General features: G+C 38.8%; 1 protein-coding gene across 1 annotated transcript in view; it reads left to right on the plus strand.

The window, feature by feature from the left end:
• The window catches only part of frmpd3 (FERM and PDZ domain containing 3), a 44094-nt gene that overhangs the window by 14071 nt on the left and 6573 nt on the right, over nucleotides 1-23450 (plus strand). Inside the window, exons 2-12 of the mRNA XM_015001156.2 lie at nucleotides 13261-13373; nucleotides 14396-14550; nucleotides 14656-14758; nucleotides 15051-15096; nucleotides 15746-15850; nucleotides 18514-18621; nucleotides 20439-20570; nucleotides 21568-21687; nucleotides 22230-22366; nucleotides 22849-22975; nucleotides 23336-23425. Coding sequence (XP_014856642.2) covers nucleotides 13261-13373; nucleotides 14396-14550; nucleotides 14656-14758; nucleotides 15051-15096; nucleotides 15746-15850; nucleotides 18514-18621; nucleotides 20439-20570; nucleotides 21568-21687; nucleotides 22230-22366; nucleotides 22849-22975; nucleotides 23336-23425 — 1236 coding nt within the window. The remainder of the gene's footprint in view (nucleotides 1-13260; nucleotides 13374-14395; nucleotides 14551-14655; nucleotides 14759-15050; nucleotides 15097-15745; nucleotides 15851-18513; nucleotides 18622-20438; nucleotides 20571-21567; nucleotides 21688-22229; nucleotides 22367-22848; nucleotides 22976-23335; nucleotides 23426-23450) is intronic.

Raw genomic sequence — 23450 nt, forward strand, 5'->3', positions numbered from 1 at the left:
AATTTACCCAAATAAATGTGGATAGTAAATTATATCACTATGTGTAATGAATATGTAGATCATGGATTTCAATTTTTGAGTTGAAGAATTATTTTTAACTCACTTTTTCCAATGGTATTCACATACGATAGCACAAAGAAGCTTTTTGTTCTTGTCAGAGAACTAAAGCTGCTACATAAAACACATGCTACGTAGTAGGAAAACCTAAATTTTCGGCAAAAGGGTCGTCACGTTCAGTATATAGTGTCCATTAATGGGCTGTTGAACACGTTTCATCTGCTAGATAGAGAGAGACGCATTACAGAAACCTGTGCTGACACATTAGAAAAGCACAGAGAATAAAAAAAAAAGAAAGAACAAAAAACTGCTCGCCACAGCAGACTTTGGTCCAAGCTATGTGGTGGATGAGTGGATCCTAGCTGGGCCAAAGCGTGCAGGCTGCAGGAGCATAGCATCTCAGCAGGCTATATAATTACACACCCTGATGGCACAGCCACTTGGTATTCTCTGCACACCCACTAAGACATACCAGGCCTCGATAAGTCAATGGTAAGAGAAGGGAACAGGAAGCAGAGGGAGAACTATTACAGACGCTTCAATCAGCGAGACCTCTGACAGCGGGGAGCCTGGGTCATGAATCAACCCCTGACTGTTGCGTGAACCCGAGGCATGGAGCCTTTTGACAGGCAGAGCCAACACGCTGCGCTAGAGGAGGAAATCTGACATTTTACATTTAATCTCTGATGAGTGGAATCACCTCATCAGGTAAATAAACAGCAGCACTCGTCAGGCTTGAAATCTATTGGAAAGCAGCGACAACAAACACAGAGCATGCTCTGTGTCACGCTGCAGCTGGGCTAGGAGACCACACAAATCACCTCATTACAGAATTGTTCTGGATTGTCCTCGGCTTGTCATTATACGTTTAAGTCAGCAGCGAGCTGTCGCACCAAGCTTACTGATATTCTCTTTTCAGCTCATTATATGTTGCTGTGTGAAACCGAGCAGAGAAGCTGCTAAGACTGTTTTCTGTGCAGTTAAACACAATGTATGAATTAATATATTACAGGCAGAGCGTTTGTGGAAATGCATGTTTACACTGCGGGAAACGGATATTAGGCCGAGGCGCAAACACAGAATGTGTGGATAGTGTGGGAAATGAGCTGACAACTGCAGACTGCGGAAGGAAGGAGAGCACTTTATAGGTAGTTACAAAAAGGGCGGAGCAGGGAGGGGCATGTGGGTGATATCTCATGGCTCGGAGAACACCAGAGAGAGGGAGGGCGAGGCAGCCATGCTGTACTTCTCGGAGAATGAGTGTCATTCTGAATCGTTCCGCTGTCAAGCAAGCTGCAGAGAACTGTTTGCTTCAGTGAAGGGTGACAGCAAAGAGACAGAGCTGCTCTGCTGCTGTCACGGCCACTCTGCATTTCACTTTCCAGACGTGGGCGGCTGCATGATAGAAATGGCTATGCAGGCTGCTGGACCTCTGCGGCCATCCGTGCTTTTTTTGTTGTTGTTGTTGTGTATGTGGAAAAACTACACCATCTCTGTCTGGGCTGTGAACTCTGTGAGATTCTCATGGTATAATGGCCTTGAAAAATAACTGTTTATTTTGATTTGCGCACAAAAGAATTGGATTGGAAACACCGCTATTTTTGCTGCGTCTAATGTAATGTAACATACTGACATGATGTAAAAATTCTATAAAAAAATTATTCCACACTATGTTTAATCAAAGACGGAAGTTTTAGAACAATGTTAATTTATAGAGTGGCATGTGAGATCCATTCGTTTTCACAGAAACATTTCAGAAACAGCCAATATGTGATGCAAATTTATTGCAACGTCACTGCTAATCATTTAACTGTGCATTAATGTTTCCTAAAAGTTTCTGATGCTCAATTTGGTGGCTAAGTGTAAAGACATTAAGAAACTACATGCCATGTATGCTTACAACAAACCCAAAGCAGAAAGAAATAACACTCTTGCGTACTTCATTACTTATTGCAAGTCATATCATTATCACATAGCAAGCAGCATTCACCAACATCATTACATATTGTTTGTTTTGGTAATATTTTGTGGTTCCTTATCAACTAACATGGAACATTTTCAGCTGAAAGTGATACGCTACTCCACACCTCAAACAATTCTGTTTTCCACAGTACCTTCTCTGGAGCCGCATTAAAATGACTTCAATTTGCAGGAATGACATGAAAAGCAGTTTTAATGGATCACATTTTAAAACCTTGGCATACCTTGATACCGGTAACCAGCCCATTACTACTGCGAACAAGCCCCCAATAAGAAACGTCAATTAGGAATCGAATTTGCAAGGATCCGGTGTATTAGCCTTGACTGACGACCTTGCCTTATAACCAGCATTTAATACTAATGCCTCAAATATACTATCCATGAAACTTAGAAAGAGAGAACTGGAAAAGAAATATGCAGTAAAGAGTTACATGAGAGAAAAAAGTTTAACAATATGCAGAGACCAGATAAAGCTCGGTGTTGGATTTATGCCAGAGTACAAGTGGCTTCAAAATGTCTCGAGAGAAAGCGGTCTCCTCTGACTTACTGACGCATGCCTCAAAAATATCATAGGACAAACATCTTGAGACAGAAATCATAGATCCAAAAGAAACCGTCAGAGAAAACAGATCTCCTCCCCGTCACTGGGAACTGATGGCTGATCATTTATATCTTGGTTTTTCATCTTGTAAGCATTCGATTTCTTCCCTGTAACTCCATGTAGTTTTATGACTGTGTCTGTATTGCTGCCCTTTTGCATCACCATGCCATGACTTTAAAAGATGCAAACATATTCAGGGGTGCTGGTAAGGGGCTACAATATTGAAAAATAGACTGGTTTAATTAAGAAATAGAAGAATATTACCTACAACACTTATACAATATTATCTAAGCATAAGCTTAGTTTAAATTTTAATTTAAATGTCCTTTTCCATGCATTGCAGTAGCAAGCAAATCTGAGTTTGAATGTTAGAAAAACACAAATTTATTTATACATCTTTGTTTGTGCCTGAAACTGACCTTCAGTTTCATGGGTGCATAAAGTAGAAGATTTTCTCTATTTTGACAATATCCCAGTGTGGAGACGATTTAGCTTTGCTAATATAAGACGGATGAACCAATTCCATCCGTCTTATATTAGAAACCAGCCGCTGCTACAAATTTAAATCTGCGCACACTGACCAGGCTTTGTGACTTTATAATGGACCACAGGTGTAGAAAAAAAGTAGTTGAAATACTTTGTGGTAAAAATACATTTCAGCCTACTCATTGTGGAGAGAAAGGTGTAGATATATTTAAAAAATAAAGTCCACATCTCATGGGTTTACAAATGACTACGGCTTGAAACCTGCTGCCAAGAAAACACAACAGAAGCTTGAAAAACCCCAAAACTGATCCCTAACATGAACTTACCAACGGTAGATTGTGGGCCTAAATCTGTCTAAATATTTTAGAAAGGACCTAAAAGGTGAATCATAATTATGTTCAAGTGTGAATATTCCAGTCAAAAATGATTGACCTAATTAATACAAAAAAAGTAGGAATATTTTCATAGACAACAACCTGCTAAAACTTGAATGTTGTTTAAATAGGATATAGGATTTTATGTTTCAGTAAATGTTGTATAGTGTTTTAACAAGTGCATCATTTTAAAAAGCTTAAGAGGTTCTGATATTTTCAGCAATCTTCATACTTTATGTTGGCTGAAGCCATTTTTAACCTCAACAATAAAACAGCAATTGAATATTATGGTAATTTCTTTGTACTTCCAGTGACTGGATAAATGACTACAACATTTTTCAGTTCTCTTTCCAATACTGCAGTCAGCATGGAACTAAATAAAATATCTAAACATTTGATTAAAGCGTGATTAAAATACTCCTTTTCACAACTTATCATTGGAAATTAAGGTTCCATTTACTCTGGAAACAACTCGTTTGGCAATTATTCTCTCAGCATAATCAGGTTTCTCTTTCAAATTAACATTCTCCCATGTATATATAAAATTTATTTTCTTAATTCAGTTATTTTTTTGATGAATAGCTTTACAGAGATAAGCAAATTATCAATGACTGAATGAGAGTATAGTTTGAGTAAAAGGTAAAATATTTAAACATAAATCGTTTTTCTTGTCAGTGGCTTGGATTTCAATGGGACAACCTGTGTAAATTAAGGTTAAATTAAAAAAAAATTAATCCAGCTTTTCCACAGATCACGGTCAGGGACAGTGTGTTTTTATTCAATGTCGATCATAATATGTGCTTAGCTTTCAACAGAGAGAACCTGTGCCTATGGAGGAAAAAAGTATGAGATGCTTTAAGTCTTGTCACTTTCATCCTTGCTAGCATCTTCTTATTTTTAAAAGTACACAACTTAAGATAAGAGAGAGTCTCTGAGAGTATTTTTTCATCTTGAAATGTTTCTGATATTTCCCAGTAATAACTGTGATGGTTAACATGCAATCAAATTGTACATACACTTGTATGTAGTGTTTCACTGTATTAATGGACTTAGATATTTACTAGAGAGAATTAGTGAACAGGCAACATAATAAAGACCAACACAGCAGACAGCACATGGACATAGTTTGAAGAAATACAAAAAAGTCACAAAATGCCACATGTCATGTCAAGAATACAACAGTCATCTGAAAGAAGACGCTGGTCACATGAGAAATAAAAACTGATTTGCAAATCTGGTAGACACGGCCCAAAACATTTGCACCTCTAAATGCAGCAGAACATATTTCTACAAAGTATTAACTCAATACAACAAAGACGAGACATATTTTAGATGTTACTTGTAAACTTTTTGTTGTTGTTGTTGTTTGTTGTTTGTTTTAACCATTCATTATTTTTCCTTTCACTTCACAGTTATTTGCTCCCTTTGGTTGATCTATCAAAATAAAGAATAAATTAAATTAATTGAAGTATTTTGTTGCATGATGAGAACATTTGAAAACAATGCAAAGAATGACAATATTCTCAGGCACTATAACATTAAAAATACATATATCACTTCTTAGTTCAGAGATATACATTTTTTGCATAATGAGGAGGGATAATTGTGTGAATAATCACACTTTTAAGGGCACAGTAAGTGACGATCCACGGCGCAAAGCCAGTGGACGAGTCAAGACTAGGCAAGTGAAAGCAGCAGCCATGTGTGGATGGAATAGACATCTAAGATTTACTTTCCTGGCGATCTAACCCCTGGTAAAACATTTATCATGCTGCACAGCATGCCTGTTTATACATAATCTGCAAGTACAAACAACAGAACACCTCAAAAATCCTCTGTCACGATAACAGAACACAGCAAATGCACTCCGAGGGAGGTTTTTAATTATTGATGCGTGAAGTAGGCATATACATCATTTTGTTCTGTCCATGTTATGAGCTGTATAAACCGTTTTCACGGTTCATATCATGAGCAGCACAAACACATCACAAATGCCTAGCAATGCATGAGAGTTTATGTCAAAGTTAGTCCGCTGTCATTCATCATTCATCTTGATCAATGTGCTGAAAAAAAACAACAAAAAAAACAAAGTGACTCACCGGGGAGGGAGGAAAAAGACAGAGAGAAAGTTTGGAGTTCAGAACAGAATGACAAGACGCCAGCATGTTCGATGAGTTACAGCGTCTACGAAAATCCTCCTGAGGGACGCCTCTTCCCGCTGTCTTCAGTTGCAGCTAAAACCAATTCTTTATGTTTAGTTATTTTTTCTGTATGTATGAGAAATAGTCTTAGATTTTCCTTGTTTTCTCCTCCTTTGCAGTTGTTGTTTATGCCTGCTTTTATTACCTTCTCACCACTCCTTGTCAGCTCACAGTCAACTCTTGAAAATCACTTCATGTTCAGTAGTTTGCCGTTGTGATGACTGACAACAAACCATTAATGCTACTTTCTTTGAACTGTATGACTAGACTACGTTATGTTAATAACCTGTGCACCAATACACAAACATTAGAACTAGACCAAGAAAACTGAACAAAATTCTGTCGTTTCAATAAGTGACATTTTCCTTTAGATTGCATGCATGTTGGCGGTATAATCATTACTTACCCGGAGAACACATGGCACCGGCATGTACTATAGGATGAAGGCAAGGCCAGCGTGGGAGTGTGATGCTCTGGGCAATGTTCAGCCACCTACCTAAGCATTGTTGCAGATCCTTTTACACCCTTTCTTGGAAATAATACATGGCCGAGACCTCTTTCAGATGGATAATGTGCCCTCCCACAAAGCAAAAATAGTTCAGGAACGATTTGAGGAGAAAAATAACACAAAATGTCTTAGACTTAAAGCATCTGCTGCTAACATCTTGTCACCAGACGCCTCAGTCGATCTTCAGAGGTTTGATGGAACCCATGCCTCAATGGTTTATTGCTGTTTTGTATGAAAAAGAGGGCAAAACGTTATTAGGCAATCAGCCATTATGCAACACTAAGGATGTTTGAGTAGTAATTGTTCCCATGGAGGCAGGTAGACAATGTTAATTTATGAAATGAAATTTTAGCATGACGTAACATTTGTACGGCATGGTTCTACATTGAGTGCTCAAAGAACAAAGCGGACCATTGTGTGGTTAGACAACACAATTGAGAAGTCACACAAATGTCTGTAAACATTCAAGGGATATCTTCAGCAAAACTTTTATAAAACAGCTGCAGTATGTGCAGCAACTTCAAAAAGGGAAGGCGATAAAAAGGTTTGCAGAGCTTGATAAATGGACTTAATCTGGCTCAATCTGTAAAGGACATTTGTGCAAAGAGATAAATGAAGTTAGTGATGGGAGTGAGGTAATACATAAACTGTGGGTGAAACCTGGATCTCCACAACATGATTTATGATTATTTTTCAAAGGAAAGCAATGACATCTGCGTTAACATCAAGACAACTAAGACTAACAGAGATTCAGTTCTTAATATTTAGTGGGCAGCAGGGAAAGGGAGGATATATCCCTGTAAATCTATTCCCATGAATCAGAAAAAAACCTAAAGCAAGTTTAACGTAAAGAAAAGTTAAATCATTTCAAGTTTAAAAAGGGCAATGCGGGCGTCTCAAATAATAAATCTGTCTTCATTGGCGCACTGAATAAAACGGAAGTAATGGCGGGAGACAGGACAGGATATTAAAATGATAAAACAATGGGAGTTGCATCCAATTTTAGTCAGAGGACTGCCAAAGATTTTAAATGATCCAATTGTCCGGATAAAACACACCGCGGAAACTTGATCCGAGAGGACCCACGGGACTACTTCTAACATCACTTTTCCAATTGAAGAAGGAATAGGTTTTGCTTTCTTGTAGGATTCATGCGTCTGTCAGGGTCAGCCTTCACATGTAACAGGATAAAGTTCACTCCCAGTGGATTCTTTCGTTTGAGTCTTTCAGTCCAAACCCTCAATTACTTTAAGACACAAATCTCAAAACATGTCAACAAAAAGCCACATTTCTGAGTGAAACTTGAAGCTCAAAGCATATTGAAGTCAGGTCCCCACGTTGTGTTTATATTTGTAAAACTACTGGAGGCCAAACAGGTAGAGACTTTTTTTTTCTTCTTCTTCTTGTCTGGGAAGGCTCATTTCACAGTACAGTGGAGAGATTATTGTCTTGCCTCCTTAGTAATACTAATAGGATTTCTCCAATATCAAGGATTTGCTGCATTTAATACGAAAAGTTGGAAGCTTGAACTCAAGAGTGAGGAAGGATTTTTCTGTGATGCTGTAGTAAAAAAAAAAAGAAAAAAAGATATGTTTGACCTAAACATAAAATATTAAATATATCTGTTTGGTTAGCTTCATTCTCATTCAGTTAATGTAATTCTAAGTGTCTGACCTAACATGGAGAATACCAACTATCTCTGTACATAATGAATAATAAGTAATGAGCAATTGTCTGCGTTCCAAAGTCAAAGATCCCATAAGATGCAGTTATTCGCTGCTCTCCCCAGTTTCCAATTAGTGCCACCCAAATCCCAGTTTTCAAACGTGATTTCATCTCTGCAACAAATTACAATTTATAATTCTGGCATTTACATTTACGAAACACAGTTAATCAGTGGGTATAACAATTAACAGTCGTTATTGGGGTAAAACGAGTAAAAAGAAACTCCTCAAGCGTAACAAGAAAGTGGTCGGATAATTAAAGGTGCCATGATGAAGTGTCATGCTCACTGGAACTGAAATAGATTCCTTATATCTGTGACTGATGTATCAATTAAACAAAGAAACGGCAACTACTGCAAGGCAGAAATCAGTATTTTGTTAAGTAGTTTTATTTTGAAAGCATTTGTTTCTGTGCCTTACGTAGCCATGAATCTCAGTCCTGTTGTTTGGACGACAACTTGAATCAGCAAAATTCTGAGTAAGACTAACCATTTTCTTTTTCTTGAAGGTCCTTTGCTGACTCCAAAAATGTCCAATGCGCACACTAACACTAAAAGAGCAGGGTGAGCAGTGGCTCACTTTAAGTCCTTAAAACAGGCTCCAGTGAGCAAGGTGTGTTTTTTTTTTCAGTAATATTTACCACAGACAATTCAGTAAAATATCTGAAAATTCACACAGCTCAAAATGCCTAAATTTCTTATCTATCGTATATCACCTCAAACCAGTTAATATCCATATTAAACAGTCAAAATACCCAAATAAAGATGTTTAAGTTTTTGTTAAGTTGAATGTGCAGCAATTTGTTGAAATGTTGTTTTGTTGCCTAATTCTGATCTACTTAGAGATTGTATTTTAGTGATTTGTTGCCTTTGCATTTCTGGGTATGTCTGTGAAATGTTCTGTTTATTTTTGTGTTTCTGGTTCACCCTGTACTTTCCCTCCACATGTTAGTTACCTATTGTGCCGCAGGTTTATCCGCTTTCTTACTTACCTGTTATTATTGTCCATCCGGTGTCACAGGAGCCTAGTCATTGTAAGTCAGCTTATAATGGTAGACCAGCAGTGGGAACTGGGCAAATGAGAAGGAGACTTACTCACTTACAACATCCTTAGATAGGCTGGCAACCAGCATGCCTGGGCTGGTCACTTGTGATACACTTTCTTCTTTAAAGGAAACTTTATCAAGAAAAAACAATAAGTTTCTTCTGGCATACAATACCTTTTAAGTGTCTTGCTCTACATGCGTTGACGTGTTTTTGTGATGAGAATCCAGGGCATTCTGCTTTCCAGTATTATCAGAGTAGGATGCGACAGTGTCAGAATTATTTGAAACTACAAAAAAATAAAGAATTCTTATAAAATACAAGCTGGTTATTAACAAGTGTCCTGTATTCACACAGAATCTTGTTGTTGTTGTTTTTTTACCTTGATACTCAATGGTTCTCAGTTCATCTGTTTCTCAAAGACCAGCCGGTATTCTTATCGACTAGATTTATATTTGAACACTTTTATGAAAGTTTCCTACTCATTTTGCAGCAAATCTGTAATTCTACCAGGTAAAGGAAATTTATGTAAGTATAATTAAGTAACAAACACAGCCGTAAAATGTGCTCATGTTTTGTTATGTAATAAGGAAAATCTGATGATCTTCCTGCACTGCTGCTCCTTACCCTAATATAACTAACATATGGCCACAGGTGAAACAACATTTACTGCACTAAAATTCTCTGTTTTAAATGGAGCTAAACAAAGAGTGTTTAATAGTATGAATGTGTGATTGGAATTGATTTAGATTTTTTTTTCTTTTGATTGGTTTAGAAAACAAGAAGCAAATCTCATGTGAAGCTGCTGTTTCCTCACAGTTGCACAGACACTTTATGTACCCAGGCAAATTTATACGTATAAAAAAGAAACTGAGGATAACGCTCATAATAATAACAAAAAACAACAAATACAAAGACCTCAAGATTAATTAAAATTTCCCTGGGGAACATACATGCTGAATGAAAATGCGGCAACCCTTGTTACGGCGTCAACGACAAACGTGCTTGAGTTCAGGCCCGCAGGGATAATAAGAGAAAGGTCGGTTTTCCACACCCCGAGGCTCGGCGAGCTGCTGCAAACCCTGACGCCTGAACAAAGCAGGTACGAGAGGCTCTGACCTCCAGTGCCTTGAGGAAATGCTGGCATCTGTCCATGGTTGCTGCAGAGCAGTCAAAGAGTGTCTGGTTAGCTTTCTTTCTCATACATCCCTATCGCCGTTCACCCACTAGCCCTCCGTCAACCACAGCTTCAGCGAGCGTAGTAAAGCTGTAGCCATAGCAACAAGAGGGCCTGCCAATGTCCTTGGGGATCATTTCTTGACAGAATTCCCCTGTGTCTTCATTTAGCGAAAGGTTGCTCCCTCTGCTGAGTAACTGTTTATCTTTGCAGACGTGTACGCTGCGGTGGCCGTTGGCCGCCTTTATCATCCTCCCATCTGTTAGGTCCTACCGCTCCACTCGTTCTGGATGCTGAAACTAATCCCCCCCAAAACTTGTGATAGGAATTTAAAGCTGCCAACTCCGAGTTCCATCCAAAAAGCCCCGGGACAGTAAACAGGGCGAAGAAGGAAAAGGGGGAGGAGTGAAACATCTTTTTGGATAACAATCAGGTTGGTGGCAGAGCACCGTTTCAGCTTTATTTTAGTTCCAGTGTGTTCCTTACTCGCTGCAAGGTCATCTTCTCATCACTGAAATTACAAATCAGGCTCTGAAGGTGTTTCTGACTTAACCCTCTGCAATCGTTGCACGTCCCTCACAAACCGCCAGTCAGAGGGAAGATGTACGGGACGGGTTTGCTTCCAGTAACAGATGGTGGAAAGAAAATGACATTAGAAGAGAGTGGAAGGATGGGAAACATCAGCTCCGCCAGAATAAATTGGAAGTATCAAAACGACACAATTCCTCTTTAGAGGCAGAACAAGCAAGAGTAGGATCTTTGATCTCCGTTGTGCACCTTTGATATGTCTATAGCAGGCCAGTGAAAAAGACACGAACTCTGAATACTGAAAGATTCTTTGAAATTAATATTTTATAAACAGATGGGTTAAAACATATTTCCATTTTTACAGATTTCTTCTGGATTTTTTTTTTGTCACCCTCACATGTTTCAGATCATTAAATACATTTTTTTGTAGCATTCAAACTCGATCAAAGGCAATAAAAAATGCAGTTTTTAGATGTTTTTTGTGTGTTTATTACAAGAAAAAAGCAATCCCAGCTAATCTAGCTTAATGTGAAAAAGTAATCACCCTCTCCCCCGCCCATCCCAGACCGGTGGCTTTTACAATAACCATTTGTCATTTTGCTCCCGTCAAAGCACAACATTTTTAAAGTTCTGCCACAGCATCTCGATGAGATTCAATACTGAACTTTGTCTAGGCCACTCCAAAACTTTCATTTTGCTTTCTGAGCCATTCAGAGTTTGCAGACTCTGAATGTGCAGAAGAATACAATACTGTCCTGATGCATAACCTACTTGCTCTTGAGCCAAAGACCACAAAGTGTCTGTCAGACATTTTCCCTCGGGATTTTCTGTCAAAAAGCAAAATTCATGACTTCATCAATTATGGCATATGATATAGACCCATAACTGGCAAAAAGTTATGGGTCAGACAATAACACCACCACCTCACCACTGTCAACATGAGCTCCTTTTTCTGAAGTTGTGTGCTAGTTTTAAAAAAAAGATACCATAACAAGAAGTTTGAGTTTTCTCTTGTCAGCCCACCGAATGCCTTACTAAAAGTGTTGTGGATCATCGAGATCAAGATGTTTTCTGGACAATTTTCTTCTTTTTTTTTGGTTAGAAGTGTTTTTGTCTTAGAGCTATAGTTTCCCACGGGTCTAATTTTGCCAAGACTTTTTCTTATTGTTAAAATATGAGCAATGACCTTAACTGAGACAAGAGAGGCCTGCAGTTCTTCAGATGTGTTTCTGAACTCTTTTCTTATGACTAGTTAATGCGCTCTTGGAGAAATTTGGGCCTGCCACTTCTGAAAAGGTTCATCGCTGGTTCACATTTTCTCCAGTTGAGGATAATAGCTCTCAAAGAACTATCTCAAACTGGAGTTGAGTAGTCTGCCTCATTTAACATGTGTTAAAAGGTGGGATTTGACACACTGCAGCATTCCTGATGTATATCGCCCCTTCATAAATAACTTTGTAACCTCATCGACACTGACAGACATAATTAACTTTGTTTCTTTTCTGATTTTGAATTTAATTTGATCAGTGCATGGCTTCATACCTTTCTTCCTGTTGTCAGACATGTTCCATTTAACTGATTTCTTGATTCTAAAGAGGCATTATTTTGTCACATATAACCATATTTTTTTTTTACTTTAAAAAAATAAAATCATCATTTGAAAAAAATTACCGTGGTTGTATAGGTTTTATTAATGGCAAGTAACAGGTCAGTGTGACCAGAAAGCAAAGCCAGATAAAATCCTTGAGGGTGCAAAAATTTTTCCCCACAATATTGTACATGATTATTTTTGAAATAAGAAATGTTTTTAATGTAATGCATTTCTTGATGTGGAATAAGCTTATTTAACACAGTGACACAAGGCAGAAATTAATGATGCATGACGCAACTGTACATAATCCATGCCCCCCTGTAGCCCTGCACAAGCGCAACATCCTAGAAGAATATAAATCTAAACTATTGACCATTTTGACTCGCCCTCCCCTTTTTTCACTGACTGTGGCACTCAGAGAGATATTGGCTCTCAACATTGTGTCCCTGCATAACAATCCCGGGATAGTTCAGCCAAGCTTTTTGTCTGCATCTTTCTATTCCAGCCCATCTGCACCATTAACATCACAATCCGCGTCTCATCTTGAGTCAGCAATCATCGCGGATATGGGCATAAATATCTGGTTTTGCTCTCTCTCACACAATAATTTCCATTTTTTTTTTTTTTTTTTTTTTTTTTTTGTGCCCCAAACATTTTCAGTAGCCTTGCTTTCACGGCCACCCACGCAGGCATCTGTAAAAGAGCATGTGTGGTTCGCAGCATTCGTGCGGTCCACGCAGGCAGAAACTGTCAGATTCCGAGCCCTTAATGTGTTACATCCTCTGTGTGCTGCCGGTTCCTCATAATTGCGGGTTTTGCTGCCAGATACCTAAGGCAAATATTTTTCCAACATCGTTGACTCTGTTTTTATTTTTTTTTTACTTCGGTTTGTTTTATGTGGAAAAACTTTACGAGGCAGATTGGTTGCGGGTGAGAAAACAGAACGTCTCACCTGCTTGTTTTTATTTCTGCTTTCTTCCCGTGAAACAGGTGGATGATTGCGACACAGAGAGCAGCCTTTGCAGCGCGACCCCGTCCCATGTTGCTCCCTCCTCTCAGGGAATGGCCAAGGTCCAGGATGGACACACGAACGCATGTGAAAGGTGGAGATTGTTTGCAAGCAGCCTATCAATAAATCAGCAATAAAACAATCATTGTTTTATTCCTGTCCAGTGGTCAGCTGGTGGTGTTTTTTCAAATAGTGATGCTTCCTGAACCTGCTCAGATTTTCACAGTTTACATCCATGAGATTCATCTGTCATGAAATTTAAAGTGGGTTTAGCTTCCAAACAAAACAGCTTTAGTGGAAGAATCTGTTGATGGGACACATATTAGTCAGACTACACAAACCTTTACAGAAGTGAAGGACAAAAACATCAGTGATGAAGAAAAAGTATAAAGTCCAATTTGCAGTTTGTCTTGAAGAGCGCACAACCAGCATGTGGCAAACATGTGGTTGAAGCCAAAATTAAATGTTTGGGCCCACATGAAAAGTAACATATTGCATTTTGCAAACTACATTAAACTGAATTCATGATGAAATGAGGTGGTGGCAGCATCATGTTGTGTTGATTTTTTTATTTTTTTTTCGTTAGCCAGAACGCTGTTGTAAAACTGAGATAAGCACTGACCAGTCCAGTAACAAAGGTTGCTGGAGGCTGCTTAAGACTTTAAACTGGGTTGGAGGTTCACCATTCAGCAAGATAATTACCCTAAACATGCAGCCAGAGCTGCAATGGAATAATTTAGATCAAAGCATATCCACACAAATATGGCCCAGTCAAAGACCAGACCTAATTCCCATCAAGTGTCTGTGAAAATATATGTTCACAGATATATACAGTCTGTCTGAGCTGAGCCAGAAGTCTCTAGATGTACAAAGCTGGTGTTGACATTATCCAAAAGACTGCCAGCTGCATTTGAAGTAAAAGATTATTATCAAGATGTTGATGCGGAAATGCTGAATGCCACACTTTTTAATGTGCACATAATGTCCCAACAAAATACATCCCAGTTTGGGATTGCAAAGTGACACCATGTGTTCAATGTGTGTCAAAAAAAAAAAAAAAAAAAAAGAGCCTGAACTTGCAAATTCTGAATTTCTGAATTTGCATTTACTTCACAGCACTGACATGTTAGAGGAGAGCCACGATGGTATGGACAGTGGCACCCTGAGTCCTCCTTCAGCTCGACAGGTTACCATCAAGCGCCACCCTTCTCAAGGCTTCGGCTTCATAGCAGGCAGCCAGAGGCCTGTCATCGTTCGCTCCGTCTCTGCCGGTTAGTCAGCATGTATGTTTGGAAAAAAGGGACACCTGACGTGAACAAGAGGGACTTCGTCAGATGAGAATATATTTTTTTTTACTGTATGTCTTTTCTCAATAGACGGCCCCTCCTTTGGAAAACTTCTCCCTGGAGACCAGATCTTGGCCATAAACGAAGAGACGGTGAGCGACGCGCCACGGGAGAGAGTCATAGACCTTGTAAGGTAACATCCTTTACTGTCCCAGGAGGGAGGGAGGGCGGGAGGAGGAAGAGGGTCTTAAAGTCAGGGGACCAGCAACAATGGCAAATGGGAACAAAAATCTAAAGGCTCGGGTAAAGAGGATGGACTGAAAAGAACAAACAGTTTCTCACAGCATCAACAGCAAACCTGTGGATGACTCAGTCCTTTTGCAGCCAAGGAACAGCAATAAAGCAGCAGATAAAAACTGTTCTTTCAGTGCTGCACTCTGTGTGGCATTATCTAACTCCGTCCACTCTCTGCTGTCTCTCAACAGACGCTGCAAAGACACCATAGTTCTCACTGTGCTGCAGCCCCATCAGGTAATACAATGGGGTGCTCTCCCTTTCATCCCCTCCTCCCTGAAGATTCCTCCTTGTCCTCGTCAGTCGCAGCTCTTTTTCCCTTTCCGTTTGAATCGTACGGCTAAGCAAAAGTGCAGTGTTCTGTTCCAGTGGTGCAGAATGAGGACGTACATTAGTATTCATGACCTTGCTCTGTACACTGTAATTTCTTTTCCTGGTAACCCTGCACAACAACTCCAAGTGGGGACATAAACAGCCACATGAGACTTTAATAAACAAGAGTTTTTATGTGGATGCATCATTCCCTGCAGAAAACAATAGAAATGTACAATTCATCTTGGTAAGAACCAGCAGAAGATTTTATGTTGTTTGTTACATAAAGATAAAAAAAAACAAACAAACATTAAAATAAAGCATCTTATCATTTGGAAGCTAGAGTTATGATATGTCTACATACAATTCTAAAGGTTAGACAAATCTCAAATAAAGAAACTTTTGTTTTTGTGGATGATGCTTGCATTTAAATCTTGCACTTGCAACTTTACACCCAATTTATTTGCTGGGTCTTTAATGCATGTCTTTTTAGTGCAAGTCATGACTCACTTGTAAGTAGTACATCAATCAGCAATGCTTCACAGAGTAACCATCACTCTCCTTATGTTTTTAGTCACCTAAGTCTGCCTTCATAAGTGCAGCCAAAAAGGCCCGCCTGCGAACCAACCCTCCTAAAGTGCGCTTTTCAGAGCAAGTGTCGATCAGCGACCCGGACTCAGTAAGTTTTAGCTGCATTAAAATAATTGCTGTTACCCTTTCGTCCCCTTCTTTGCAAGCTTTTTATTTTTCAGCAGGAATCATTAAAAAAATATAAAAAAAGAGCAAAACCATCTCTCTCTTCTATCTCTACTTTACGTGAGTGCATCGGGCAGAGACGAGAAGTTTGGTCAACCTTTTTGACACTAAATAAATTGCTTTTTTTTTTTCGTGACAGATTTTGCTTCTCTCAAGTGCAACTTGTGACTCTTTTGTTAGTTGTTTGAAAACAGCCAAAAAAAAAAAAATTAAAAATGCTCCAGCTTTTCAGTTATGAAGGACATGATGACAATCCTAAGTGCTTAAATAGAATGCAACTGGATTTTTCGCCTATCATCCAGAAGTCTTTGGTTCTGATCATGTGCTGGGAGCTCCAAGCTTATAAATGGTAGGTGAAAAGATTACACTAATAGGGACAGTAAGGACAAGTGGGTTGCTGACCCAAACACACGTCCTGTCATATTTATTTTTGGGTAGCTGCCCAGAGAAAGTTGTAATGTAAGGCACTAAGCACCCTTTAGTGAGGAATTTTAAGCAAAACATTTAGCTCTCTAGTAAATTATTAAAAAATGTCTTCCCTAAGTTTTAAATTTACCTCACTGAAATGTGCAGGCACCCTGGCCAACACTTGCGGATTCTTCCAAATAAGACCAATATGCGAATTGTTTTACTCACATGTTTCAGAATGTGAATGGCTGTGAAATCAACCAGCAAGGCAAGTTAAGGCTGCATTTTAAGTGTTAGAAAGGAGGAACATGAGGCGACCCTCTATGATTGCTATTGGCTTTTCATTTGAAGTGAAAATGGCTCCACTCTTTCCTCCTTTTTCTCTCTTTCTGTACGTTCTGTATGTTCCGCACTGCACCGGGCGTTTGTGTTTGGATGTTTTCTCCCTGTGGGGAACGAGTCTCTCTCCAAATACCCCTATCACACAATTGCCTATCTGTCTTGCATTTCAGGGGTGCAGGAAGATGCGCAGCTTTCAGTAAATAAAGCACTACCACAGAAAATGTGATCGCCAGCTAAGCCAGCAAAGCAAAGATTTTTTTGGACATGTCAAAAACTCATGAAAAATTGCACGTGATCATGTCTGAAACATGAGATATGAAATTATTTATGAAATGTGCTGCTCAGTTGTCACAGTAATTAATTACCCCCTAACATTAATAATTGCCATGCTAAGCTATGCAGATACTCTGTCTATGCTGAGGATAAATACAAATAAAAAAAACTTGACTGTGAATTCCACACATTTCATCCTAAAACACTTGTTCAGCAAAATGTACTTCAAGTTTAAAACCCACAAAATAAATGTTTTTAATACAGGAAAAAAGCTACGAGACAGCAGCTTTATCGTAATCATTCAACGTTATCATTTGCGCAGAGAAACAACGCCGTTCCTTGCTAACGCTCACACCTTCCAACCAGAGAAGTTTACAGTGATGATTTTTAAATAACATTAATGCTGCAAAGTTCACAAAGATGTCAAGCATCATCAATTTAACAAAGGACCAAACATTTTTTAGTTTGGTGGAAGAACAAAGACAGCAGTATTGCTCATCACAATACTCCTGTCAGTCACGATTCTTTAAATAAAGCAACAACAGACTCTTGTGGAGCCACTTCTGTTTGGCTTTTTCATTACACCTGACTTCAACATCTGCTCTGCCCTGACAGGGCCATATCATGGGAAACAAGCTATTAAGACAATTAACAGTTTTTTGTTATTTTTTTGAGCAGATATGGAGGATGGAGTTTGTAAAGGGAAGTGATGTAGCTGGTTTTAATGTTTTCACCAGTGTACTGTAGTTGTAACGAGAAAAATCAGTTCACTCTCTGCTCTCGGTTCGGGACATGCTCTTACATTACAACTGTTCTTTGATGATCAGGAGCTGCCCAGGTGTCTCCTATGTCTCACCTTTAGGATGAAAGAAAGTCATAGAAAGTAAGAAATAGAGGAAATGCTAAGAGAAATTCTGCGATCTTTGTGAAAACTTGTTAAGGCTTTCGAGACCCTCTCTTGCATGTCATGAAAAATCTCTCTGCTTTGTCGTATTACCTTTGGATTGCATTTTTTTTTCCTGATAACAAATCCAGGAAAATCTGTTCTACATTCTGAGAACAGAGTCATTTTCTTCGAAATTCTTTTGCATGAGGTAAAATAAGTTGACATTAAGAGGAGAGTTCCTTTTTCATCTGATACAAGTTAAGAAAAACTGCACTGCATATCAGATCTTTTCTCTGTCAGAGTGCTCCGAGTAAAGGCAGCAAGGTTGAATTTAGCCCCTGATTTATGACTCTCCTCCATCCAGTTTTCTTTACATGGCATAAATATTAGATGTGTAAGCCGGAGAAAATTAATAATCCCTTCTTTGATCATAATACTATGCATAGGATAGCTGTCTTAAAGCAACAGCTTTGCCCCTTCTCAGTCAAGTAAGTTAAAAGATCTCTTCCTTGTTTACTCAAGGCGTCTTATCTCTTCTGCTTTCCATCGATTCCCACCGTCTGATGCCGACCAACCATTACATTTGATTATGTTCATTCCCGATCACCTTTTTAACTTATTTCCACAGCCTTCTTCAATCTGAACAACCCGTTTCTCCTCTTCGATCTTTCTTTCAGACGATGCTTAAGGACGACTCCTTGCTGCTCATACCAAATGTGCTGAAGGTGTTCTTGGAGAATGGACAGATTAAATCTTTCACGTTTGACAGCCGCACCACTGTCAGGGTACGTATGAAGGCTGCCGAGCTGCCGTGACAAAGAAATTCAGGTAATAGTTTTATTCTAGCAAAAAATAAATTGACATTATATCATTCATATATATATATATATATATATATATATATATATATATATATATATATATATATGTATGTATGTATGTATAGTGAAAACACAAAAAGCAGCTTTTTTTAAAAGGCTTTCTTGGTTTTAGGTGCCAGTTAGACAGAAACAGGCTTGAGAGGGGATCTGTACAGATTAGACAAAAATCATTCGTACCCCGGGGGGATAGATGTGAAGCAGTTTCTACCAACACGCTGTTTCCAAGTTGCGTTTTGTCAAAGTTTGGACATAAATCTGATGGAGCCTCTGTGTAAGGAGATGAAGATTAAGGAGGGTAGCAAAAAAATATGAATGAAAGCATAAGAGAAGCTGTACATCAAGGTTTCATTTACAGCCTCCGGCGACATCACTCATTTTGACCCAAAAATAAATAAATAAAAAATTGATTACCGTGGTTTTATCAAGTAGCCTAATATAATTATTTATTTATTTATACTTTTATATCATAAATGAATTTGTATAGATATAGAGTTCTGTGAAATATAATTCATCAGCATCTGTCTTGCAGTTTTTATGCAAGGAGTCATTAAATGCAATATTGGGAATTTTTCTCATTCTTGAGTCCTGTCAATTACAAACTGTTTAATTGTTTAAAAAACAAAAAAGCCAATTAAAACAACTTTCTTCATCCTCCTAACATAAAATACAAATATTAACATTAAGGTTGGGAATTGGGACATTATCTTTGTACGCCAGAGGTCGTATTTATTTCTGTTCCAGCCTCTAACATGAACTTGACATCTTGTATTAGACTTATTAAATGCGCTCTATTAGATTTCTCGTATCCCTCGCCGTGCTCATGAAGCGCGGGGGAGTCACAAAGGGGCACTTTTAAGGAAAGATGGATGATGTGCTCTCCTGTCAATCTAATTAAATGGAACTTCAGCATAATAAAAAAAATAAAAAACTCAGATCAATATTGCGCTGCCACAGATTGAATCAGTGGCACCGCAGGAAAACTCGTTGTCTGCCCATTTTAGGGTTTCGACAACTTGCGAGACTTTCACTTGATTCTCTGTCTATTTTTTACCATCATTTAAAACAAACCGAGCTTGTCAATTCCTTTCAAAAATCCTTGCATTTCAAAAGAAACCTGTTCTAACGCGGCCTTTCTTTTGCTCTTAACGAGGCTCCGTATTGACATTCACAGGCAGATTACAGTGACAAAACACAATTATAAAATCCTTTTAACAGTCAATTTGACTTAAATATGGCGAGCACACAGAAGTTCAAAAACTCTTTCCTCAGGCAAAGCCCACTCCCAGATATGGTAAGCACAGAGTTTCCTATTAGACACCTGAGGCAATTTCTCTGCAGATATGATAAGCAATGAGTTTTCTATTAGATAGTGCTCTCTGAGAAAATCTCTGCATCGTTCACAGATACTGATCTGCAAAAAAAGAGCACATTTTTTTTGCTTTGAACATTATTTCCTTGAAATACATCTGCTCAAAATGTGGAATAATGAAATTTCATAAAAGCTTTCTATTGCTCAAAGCAAAACCTGCATAACAGAATAAAGAAGTAAGACAGTATACGCTCCTTGAAGGGATATCAGTTTGACAAACTGCATCTGAAATTGCAGCGAACGTGGAAGGATTTCAGGTGAAAATGGTTCCCATGGATCAATCCATTTCTGTTGTGGTGCAAATGTGATTTCCTCTTGAAAATGCATTCTGCTTCCATCTGTTTCCTTCCAGGACGTGATCTCCTCCCTGCAGGACCGCCTCTCATTGCGCTACATTGAGCACTTTGCTTTGGTGCTGGAGGCAGGTGGGCTGGACCAGAATCAGAGGTTGCATCTGCTGCAGGAGAATCAGCCACTGACACATGTAAGATTCCAGTAATCTGGACTGGCCAGATGTGTGCAAAGACAGTTTGAACCAAGCAGCTTGAAGGCATTGGCAAAAGCAACAGGAGACACTCAACCGTAATTGCTGGACAAAATTCACAAGCCAAGCGGGTCATACAGACAAGCACCCAGAGAAACTAATAATAAAATAAGATTAAAAAAAGAAAAGTAACAGGAATAACTCTTCCTGTGTTTTATATAAATAAATAAATAAAACACCATTTTCACTGTGAAGCATTGTGGTGGCAGCTTTATGGTAAACGTAGGATGCTTTGACAAGTCCAAGGACTCCAAACTACTTTACACTGCAGTCAGTCATTCACCCATTCATACAGTGATGGTGGCAAACTATTCTGTAGCTGCAGCTGCTCTGGGCTGAGGCTGCTGTTCAATTAGTGTCACCAGGCTTTCTAACCACCACCAACCAGTCAGTCATTGCTCCATGGACCACAATGACTGAGGCAGACAGAGCAGGGGATTGGACCAGCAACCAAAGCCCTACCCCCTGAGCCACTGTCACCCATCGTCAGTCATCTCTGGGATGTGTTTCTTAGGCAGTCGCAGAGTTTAAAGGAAGACAAATGGATCTGAATACAAGATAATACTGGAAGAAAACTTGTTAGGCTACAGCAAATGTTTTTCACAAAGTATTGACTTCTGGAGGAATTTTAGATTTTTATTTGTAAAAAGAAATTTACAGGAAGACACTTTCTTCCCCTTCACAAATATGGACTCCTTTGTGTCGGTGTGTCATAATCCCAGTCATAAACGCGTTTCACTGTTTAATTCATGACTTTACTTTCCTGTGCAGCTGGGTGATTTATTAGAAACCTAGCACAGAAATACCCCACTGTGACCTTGCAAAGATAAACACTGCATTCAGAAAACAGGCCCACTTAAAAAAAAAAAACCATGATCCAGTGTTATGTGACTAAAGATGTTGCTGTTATCTAGCTGATGGAGCCCTGTTTCCCCAGGTGGTGCACAGAACCTATTTCCAGGGGATGAAGTGTCTGTTCCGTGTGTGCTTCTTCCCCAAGGACCCTGCAGACCTGTTAAGAAGAGACCCTGCTGCATTTGAGTACCTCTATATACAGGTAAAATGCTGGATTATTGGGGGATTTAAGCAGCACAGTCTCGTGGCGCTGTTGGACTGTTGTCTCTTTGATGTGCAGTGGGAGCCACGTGGGAGTCAAAGCTTTTAAGTTCCTCCTTTTTTTTTTTTTTTGTCTAGTTTGCTATTGGATTATGTATACCTTTGTTACATTTGAATGATGTTGGAGACAGAGATAAAAGAAGATAATTATAAGAATATGCATAAGGTTTTAAACATGTAGGTTTTGTTGTGTGCTCTTTTTTAAATACTTTAAAGACAATTAATTAAAGGGACAGTTCACGAATTTTGTATCAAGGATATGCAGCAACTGTGTGCTAATATCATTCACAATATATATTTTTTATCAATAAGAAAATGTTGAGAGTTTTCTACCACCTGACTCTGGTTCATAAACCCCGACAGACTGAGTTCAAAAAAATATTTTTAATTATAAAGAGGAATCCCGAAGTTCTTTATAACATTTCAATCCAAGCTCGAATGGGGAGTATTCTAGTTTCTGAAGAGAAATTTATGTTCTCACAGAGTCGCAATGACGTTATCAAGGAGCGCTTCAGCATGGACTGGAAATCTGACGTCACGTTACGACTGGCTGCGCTCCACATCTACATCACTGTGTCCTCTGCGAGGCCTAATCAGAAGATCTCTCTCAAACATGTTGAGTAAGTCCACGAAACAACTCCGTTAATGCCTCTGTGCAGCATATCAATGAGCCCCACAGTAAAGTCTGCTCATTCCCTGTCTAAATGAATAATAATTCGTTCTAAGAAGTATTAAAAGTTCTAATTATTCAAGGACCATTTTCCCTAGGTAGTTATCCATCACAAAATCCATTGCTTTGTGAAATTACATCTCACTAAATTCCCCCATTTATTATTCCAAACCTTAACTTAGCAAGTAATTAGTTAGTGCTATCATATCCACAGTAGCAGATCAGATTCGCTGTGCTTGTAATAGACTTCAGATTACAAAATGAAACCAGGGATTGAGGAGAATGTTACTTACCCTCACTGTGCCTTCCTGTGGAATGAAAGAAAAAAATGTTGTTTTTTTGTCCTTTCAGATGTACTGTCTGTCTTGTACAATATCTTCTCCTTTGTGTATTGAAAGCTGCCGTGTTTTTGCTCTCTTGTCTTGGTCACAGAAAAGAGTGGGGACTGGAGCCTTTTCTTCCACTCATTCTCCTTCCCACGGTGAAGGAGAAAAATGTGTGTAAATCTTTGTCTCAGCTGCTGAAGACATACCAACATCCACCACCATCAGGAAACAAGGTGACTCTGTTAAAAAAAAAAAAACTTTTTTGCATTGATTGTAACAATTCTGCTACTTAAAATTGAAAAATGCCAAGCTGACACACACTTGATTGCAATCAACATAATTTCTCAATGCATCACTGATTCTTTGCAGGAAATAAAGTTGTTTTTTTTTTGTTTTTTTTTACTTACGTGGCTATGACTGCTAGATCGCAAGCCGTTTGGGCATGCTCTTCAGCCCTGCACATATACCAGTTGCATAAGAGTCTTATTATCCAGAATAGTGTCTCAACAGCGCCCCCTAGAGCATTTAGGATTTATAGTAGGAGTATTTTACTTTGACAGATGAGCTTTTTCTAATTATCACTATGCTGGCAGGTTCCGCCACTCCAGGGAAAGCTGCAGTACATGCGAATACTCAACGATCTTCCTCCTTTTGGTGGAATACTCTTTCACACAGTGGGATTGGTAATATATGTTTGAATATTTGCAT

The sequence above is a fragment of the Poecilia mexicana genome, unplaced genomic scaffold (assembly GCF_051168715.1).
Source record: "Poecilia mexicana isolate PSO_F unplaced genomic scaffold, ASM5116871v1 scaffold_10, whole genome shotgun sequence".
Lineage (NCBI taxonomy): Eukaryota > Metazoa > Chordata > Actinopteri > Cyprinodontiformes > Poeciliidae > Poecilia > Poecilia mexicana.